General features: G+C 36.7%; 2 protein-coding genes across 2 annotated transcripts; both read left to right on the top strand.

Moving 5' to 3' along the window:
- Positions 1-719: 719 nt before the first annotated feature.
- LOC130734176 (2-oxoglutarate-dependent dioxygenase 19-like) lies at positions 720-3,360 on the top strand. The gene is made up of 4 exons (XM_057586512.1): positions 720-1,040; positions 1,270-1,505; positions 2,455-2,785; positions 2,874-3,360. The coding sequence occupies exons 1-4, from the start codon at positions 828-830 to the stop codon at positions 3,114-3,116; spliced, it is 1,023 nt and encodes a 340-aa protein (XP_057442495.1). The 5' UTR covers positions 720-827; the 3' UTR covers positions 3,117-3,360.
- Positions 3,361-5,790: 2,430 nt separating this feature from the next.
- Positions 5,791-7,821, top strand: LOC130734175 (purine permease 1-like). Its single transcript, XM_057586511.1, has 2 exons — positions 5,791-6,586; positions 7,134-7,821. The coding sequence occupies exons 1-2, from the start codon at positions 5,843-5,845 to the stop codon at positions 7,470-7,472; spliced, it is 1,083 nt and encodes a 360-aa protein (XP_057442494.1). The 5' UTR covers positions 5,791-5,842; the 3' UTR covers positions 7,473-7,821.
- Positions 7,822-8,168: the final 347 nt, after the last annotated feature.

The raw sequence follows: 8,168 nt of genomic DNA, 5'->3' as shown, positions 1-8,168 counted from the left end.
TATTATATTCTAACAGTAATTGGCAACAAAATTAGTGGTCCTAGTAACAACCACCTTAATTATAACTGCAGGTCCCGCATTTTTCTATTTTTCCTCATTTTTTCACAAATTCAAAGAGAGTAGTTCTCATATGTCTTCCCTATTTTAGAAGACTGTGTTGATAGAATTTAAATGTGAACGGAGTTTCACATTACTTACGAGTAGATGATGTGAAGATTTTTTTATTGAAAGTCTACGTCATAATGAATCGATCGATGGTTAATTATGATAACGACTTCTTATATCGAACGTCTATATACCTAGCGGTACTTTTAGGTGACGTGTCTCGTTGACGCGGAGAAGACTTTATAAGAGATGTTCTCGTAAACTCAATGTCTTAAGGTTTTGAGTAAAGGTTTAGTGTCGGTTTCTCGAAGTCCTATTTTCTTGGTTATGAGCACAGTGCAAGTATGGATAACTTCAGCTAAGGAGGAGCATGGTAATGTGGTGGTGGCTCACACTTAAAGAAAAGAATGTTGAGTATTCAAATATGAGTTGAAGTTTCATATTAATTAAAAACGTTGAGGTTTAAACTTAAGAGGCGTGTCTTGTTTCCAAGGTCTATAGGGCCCTCCAATATAATCTCCACTAAGTAGTATGTGGATGTGGATTGATGTTCTTAGAAACTGTCCTTGAAAATTCGGTGGTTACCGCGCTTCTATATAATGCCCCATCTATGAGAGTTTGAGAAGTAGGCCGATAGCAAAGCATAGACAAATTCACGTGCTATATAACAGACTTTGTCCATTCTTTTATCCAAAGGCAAAAAGTCTCTGAGCTAAGAAAACATGTTTACCATAAAAGGGTCAGTTGAATCCGATGCTGTGAGATCTATTCCTTCTAACTACATTTGCCCCAAAACTCCAGACGATTCCATAATCTATGAAACACAGAATGTTCCAATCATTGACTTTTCCCTCCTCATCTCCTCCAATCCCAATGAGCGTTCCAAGGCAATCCAACAACTTGGTGATGCCTGTCGTGACTGGGGTTTCTTCATGGTATAAACATTTAACTTCATTCACATTCAAGTTAAAATTACAGTAGACAGAAGCAACGTTTCTTAAGTTTTATGACTGACCGCCAGAAGCAACTTTAACAAAATATATACTTCACCACACTCCTATATGTGCTGCTTTTGTCCACAGTAGAGTTTTCTTGATCATGCTTGCAACATATAATGATTTGTAATTCATTTAGTGTGTTGTTTGTTTTTTAATTATAATGCAGCTAATCAATCATGGAGTGTCGGAGAAACTGAGGGGTGAGGTGCTTAGATCAACCAAGAGCTTTTTCGATCTGACTGAGGAAGAAAAACGGGAGTTCTCAGGTGAGAATTTATTCGATCCAATACGATGTGGGACAAGCTTCAATGTCATGGTGGACAAGACCCTGTTTTGGAGAGATTATCTCAAGTGTCATGTTCACCCTCACTTCCATGCTCCTTCCAAGCCCCTTGGTTTTAGGTATGTCATTAATACTCTTATCTTCACAGACATAATTTTGCCTTATTATTGAGTCTCGTACACATATTACTTAATTACTGTACAGTATAAATCACTATTGGACACTAAACGTTTGTTACAGTTTCTAAATATCAATAAACTTTAACACTATCAAAAACCATCACAAAAATGAGTATACAAAGAGTAAGTGACATTAATTATTTGGCGCTTCACGAAATAATTAGGACTAAAAAAGTGGCATTAATAATACAGTACTTAGCTGTTAGGGAGGAGAAATTCAAAACCTAATGGGGGACAACGAAGAGTGGGATGGACCAAATTCATGCAATGAAGGACATCCCATCAATTTCCTTCGTAGATATGATTGATATCCTCAACTTACGGTCTATTCATAGATATTTAATCTTTATTAGCTAAAAGCTAATCACTTTCAGTGGTTACCGAACCCTACAGACTTTGGACACAAGTGCATCTTTTTAGTGTTCACCATATAAGCCAAAACTACCTAACCAATCCATAAATATTGATTTGCTGCTTATACTTATATTAACTCTGATAGAATCATTCATCTCAAAAAGAAATACTTGGATACAATCAGACTCATTTTCTCTTCTAAGGTTTCCCTCTTTTTTCTTTCTATTTATTTGTTCTCATCACATCACTCATAATATCTCAGATATATTTTTCTTAGAAAATAATTTGCAAACATCCACTTACTGCAGACATTCAACAAACAACTAAAATGAGAAATGAAGAGAAAATAGAAAAATAATAAATGTGACATATATAATAGATATAGAATAAGATAAGATATGTGTTAGGTGTCTGCACCGCAGTGATTGTATGTCTAAGTTGCATTTTTTTTAACATTTGAAATGTGGGTTGAAATATGGTTAAAATGTAACATTAATGTTCTTATCTTGTTTTTCTTTGTCAATGTAATTTTCAGTGAAACTTTGGAGGAATACATCACAAAGAGCAGGGAGGTGACTGGAGTTTTGCTAAAAGGAATATCACTAAGCTTGGGCCTTGAAGAAAACTACATACATAAAAGGATGAATTTAGAGTCAGGGGCTCACCAGTTGCTGGTAATCAACTTTTACCCACCATGTCCTAAGCCTGAAGATGTAATGGGGCTACCTCCGCACACAGATCATGGGCTTTTGACCCTCCTGATGCAAAATGATCTTGGTGGGCTTCAAATTCAACATAATGATAAGTGGATTCCTATCCAACCTTTACCCAATTCCTTTCTCATCAATACTGGGGATCATTTGGAGGTACAACCATACAACTCAAATCTCAAGCACTTATTGTCATTCTTCTATACATGAATTTTTTTTAAGAATGCATGTGTTTTGTGCTCAGATACTCACCAATGGGAAATACAAGAGTGTTGTTCATCGTGCTGTGGTAAATGAAAAAGCTGCTAGAATTTCTGTTGGTACAGCACACGGGCCACCAATTGACTCCATTGTTAGTCCTGCACCGGAGTTGGTTCAAGAGGATCATCCCCCTGCATATCGTGGCATTACATACAGAGATTATTTGATGCTTCAGCAAAGCCAGGAACTGAATAAGAAATCTTGCTTGGATCGAATTCGAATTTGAATAAAACAGTGTTATCCTTGAGACATTATTCAAGTAGTATTAATATCTTTCTTGCATATGAATCATGCAAGCTAAGTGTATTTTATAATTTGGTTTTAAATTTGGAATTGAAGAATGTAATTTAGACATCTATGGTTGAAAAAGCGAGCTCAAAGGTTGTTCTAATTCATTCAGCATATGCATGCTGCTATTGATGAATGAATTATGATTTCATGAAATGACATGTTTTCACTTGTTTGTTTTATTGCTTGTCTACTATGTGATTATCGGTTTTTCTTCATGTGTCTCTACTGTATTTATCACATCATCTATCATATCATTGTTTTTTTAAGATTTTATATCTCTTTTTTTAGGTGAGCTCGAGGTATCCACTACTGACAATAATGACTAATTTTATATTCCTCTCGCTGCGGGTGCTCACATTAAATGGTAAACGGCTGACTACAATATACGTTTCATTCTAATGAGCGATGATTCATATATTTCTCTACATGTGTAAAGTGGTGTGTTAGATATTTATCTAATAAGTAATTTACTTATATAATTAATCTTGTATTATAAGCAATCTTAAAAATGAAGATGACATGAAGATGACACCCTCTTAATTGTATGAAACATTAATTTGTTAGTCCGGTACACCTCATATATCATGAAAATGGAGCGGTAGATCAGAGGAAGTATTTTGAGAGGAGTCTAAGGCCCTTTGTCATTTTTTTTTATAGGCAAAGGCACTTTGTCATGATTCAACTTCTTGGGGAGCATCTAAGGGCTGGAGCTAAGAATCTATTGTAGGAAATTTTTATTTTTTTATAAGCTATCAAATTATATTGAAAAGAAATACAAGAGGTACTTCAATCCCCAAACAAGATGAGAGAAGAGAAGAAAAAACCACAAAAAAACAAAGGAACTCCTTGGGGAAAGACTTTAAAAAACAAGTCTCATTAAAATCTTACTAGGAAAAATTCCCTTGGGAAGAGCTAAGAATTTATTGTAGGAAATAATTAACCAAATTAAAATCATAATACCAAATTTATGAATAAAATTACACTATAACGGTGTGTTTGTTAAAGAAAGACTTTAGTGAGAAAGATGTTGAAGAGAGATAGTAAAGAGAAACTCCTCTCCCACCTTCATTTAGTTTTTTTTTTGGTCAATACCTTCATTTGGTTTGTCCACCATCTTTTCTTGATCTTCTCCTTTTTAGAAGAAAGCTGGAATGAATACATTATTTATTTAACTTTCCAATTTTAGCCTTAGTAATTTTCACATTTATAAATAAATAATTATATTATTTAGGGTAAATATGTCATTTATTATAAAAAGTGACTTTCTCTTTTTTTTCATTTTCTTTTATTTCTATCATATCAAACAACCTACAAAATTCATTTTATTTCCCATCTAGTTCTCTTTGCTCATCTATTGTCTTTCTCTCGCAACTAAACAAAGCATGCAATACACTTCCCAGATTGACAAATAAAAATAAGTAACAACAACAACAATAAAATACGCCATTAAATAAAATAAGTTATTTTGATTGGTTGAGGTGTGCATGATACGCAATCTTATGAGTATTTCACCACCACAAATGAATTAGCATCTGCACACCATCAACTAGCGTCGGTTTTGGGCTGGCGCAAAATTCACCAACCAACTTAGCGTTAGTTATGACCGGCAATAATGTGAACTGAGTTGACCCATCCCATGGGGTCTGGCGCTAATCTTCAATGGTCTCTCTGCCACATCGTCCTTATAAGCTCTCTCAAACCTTGACTACCTAAAACCCTCAACCGCACCCCTCTCCCTCCACAGCCACCAATTCCATCGCGATGCCCCACCTTCACAACATGCACGGCTGTCGCCACCCTCCGAAAGCCCCAGCGTGGGACCTTCCCCTCATTCCCTAAAACTACTCTCTCCCTAACTGTCACATCAACCGCCACATTTGCCTCTCTGCTCTCTGCCTCCTTCTCCAGCATGCAATTTACCTTGTTTTCTCTAAATGTTATTATCATGTCTAAGGATGAGTATCTTACATTCTTATATGAACATTCTCATGGGAATGGAAGTTACTTCCCATTAACTTTTCTTTTAAATTCCTATTTTATATTTTTTTAATATTTTAATTAAATAATTTTAATAACATATATGGAGGACCTTTCTTGGCAGAAGCTCTTGCTCTGCGCGATGGCCTTCTGCTCGCCTGGAACTGCGGTGTTTAGAGGCTTATATGTAACTCAAATTGTCAAGAGCTGCCTGTTTACATTGATTTCAAGCCCTACTCGTGTAGACCACCTTGTTCATGGTCAGATTCTGCGTAAGATTTGTGCAGTGTTAGCGAAGGAGTGGCGTGTTGAGCTTGCCTGGAGTTGCAGGGATGGAAATTCAGTTGCTGATTGGTTAGCGAAGCAAGGTTCTTCCCTTTCGTTGGTTGGGACTTTGTTGGTTGAGACCCCTTCATCACCAGAGTTAGAAGTTCTTCTCTTGAAGGACTCTCTCTGGATTAGTTAGTGTCATTTGTTTCTTTGTTAGTTTTTCTATGTATGAAAAAAAAATTGAATTTATTAACCAAACACTTTTTTAAAAGATACATTAATAGAATAACATTATCATTATATGATATTCTAGAGAATAAGATTCCTGAGATTTTTTTCTGAAACTTATATTAGCATCTACATGATTATGACATGCTACACTGCAAGTTATCTAATTCTAGCTAGTAACTAACCATGGTAGAAGGCCAAAGGGAAGAAGAAAAAGAAGAACAACAACAACCCAAAAGAAGTATGAAGAAAGCCCTTCTGGTACTAAACTCCATCCTCTTATCCATAGGCACCTCCGGCGGCCCACTCGTGATGCGTCTCTACTTCATCCACGGCGGCAAACGCATGTGGCTCTCAAGCTTCCTTGAAACCGCTGCCTTCCCCATCATTCTCCTTCCCCTAACAATCTCCTACCTCCACCGCCGCCACTCAACACCCGCCACAAAACCAAAGCTCTTCTCCATGAAACCACCTTTATTCCTGGCCTCGGCAGTCATCGGCATCCTCACCGGCCTTGATGACTACCTCTACGCCTGTGGGGTAGCTCGCCTTCCCGTGTCGACATTCTCTCTGATTCAAGCCTCCCACCTCGCCTTCACCGCCGTCTTCGCGTACCTTCTAGTGAGGCATAAGTTTACGGCGTACTCAGTGAATTCCATCGTGTTGCTGACCCTTGCTGCGGTGGTTTTGGGTATCCGTTCGGGCGGGGATCGTCCCGCCGGTGAGTCGACTCGGGAGTACGTGATAGGGTTTGTTATGATAGTGGCGGCTGCGGCTTTGTATGGGTTTGTTTTGCCGTTGATGGAGTTGGTGTACAAGAAGACCAAACAAGTTGTTACTTACCATCTGGTTATGGAGATTCAGCTCGTTATGTGCTTCTTTGCTACTTTGTTCTGCACTGTTGGGATGATCATAAACAATGACTTCAAGGTAATTGCTAGCTCACTTATTCCATGTCTCCTTGGGAAACAGATGTTACATATTTTTTCTTTAAACATAATGCTTATAGAGTGATGAACTGATACAATTTTAGCTAGGTGAAATTTTAATCGGTCACAATGCTGTTTTCTGATTAATATTATTAGGTTCTAGGTTACGAGAATACTTTTTTTTAGTAGATCGAAAAGATAAATTGCACCTGCTAGGAATCGATCCCTGGACCTCACCCTACCCAACCCATATGTCCCTAGCTCCTACAATTTAAGTTATCCTACGGGGACACGTTAATAGAATACTAAGACTAGAGAAATGAAAAGTATTGATTAATTGGAAAATGTTTGGTAGACACTCACCAATAAGAAAAAAGGGAAAAGAATATAATACAGATAAGTGATAGATAAGATATATGAAGTAATGTAACAGAAAGTGATAGAAAAATATAGTGTACATGGTATCTATAAATAAATATTTCACTACTTGCTTTCAACATTAAATTAAAACAGTAAAATGAGTGTTGCAACTTGCAATTTTTTTGCAGGTGATTCCAAGAGAAGCGAGGGAATATGAGCTTGGGGAAACTAAGTACTATATTGTGCTAGTGTGGAGTGCTATAATGTGGCAGTTTTTCTTCTTGGGAGCTATAGGTGTTATCTTCTGCGCTTCCTCGTTGTTGTCTGGCATTACAATTGCTGCGATTCTTCCTGTTACTGAAGTGTTAGCTGTTATTATATACAAAGAGAATTTCCAAGCAGAGAAGGGGCTTGCTTTGGTGCTCTCTCTTTGGGGTTTTGTATCCTACTTTTATGGTGAGTTCGAAGAAGCCAGGAAAAAGAAGGAAATAGAGTTGCCTCAAAGTTTTCATCTGAATAATACGTGATTGCATTTCACTGTCAGCTGGTTTTGAATTGTCAATATTATTACAGGCCAGTTTTGGCCCCAGTTTGACTAAATCCACAAAAGGACAAAGTCATATCGTTACCCTTTCAAGCTGTGGAAATATTTGTCCAGATACAAACATAGTAACATTCCACTGTTCATGTTTAGTACTACCAGTAGTCAAAAGGTTTGAGTATGATCTTTGATATTGTGTAAACTATGGATAAGGGATGGTTGATAGTCAGAATTATCGTCGCAAAATGATCTCAACCTCAAATCATTGTGGCTGTGGCAATCATAACAGATACATATGAAAATATAATATAAAAGTATTCATATGTTTGTTTTCATTCAACATGTTAAACTTCTGATATTCATGGTATTAAAGTTTCCGGTGGTTAAAATTCAATCTTTTCGCATTCTTTTAATATAAAAAAGTCACTTGAAATTCGTTGTGACCCTCACTAAGAGGCAAACCTGGTGCTACAAAACATTATGCACGAGGTTCGGAGAGAGGTCAGACCAACTTTATAAATCTAATGTTGGCAGTGTTACAAAACATTTTTGCAAGAGGTTAATTTCTTAGCTCGAACTTGTGATCGCTAATCACATGACAGCAAATACCTTTGCATGTCCTCTACAATCACCCTCAATATTCTAATAAAAAAAAGAAATTAAACTTTTTTTTGAAATAAAA

Source organism: Lotus japonicus, chromosome 1 (genome assembly GCF_012489685.1).
Source record: "Lotus japonicus ecotype B-129 chromosome 1, LjGifu_v1.2".
Taxonomy (NCBI): Eukaryota; Viridiplantae; Streptophyta; class Magnoliopsida; order Fabales; family Fabaceae; genus Lotus; species Lotus japonicus.
The sequence above is the reverse complement of the archived record's forward strand: the minus strand, read 5'-3'. Positions and strand labels throughout refer to the sequence as shown.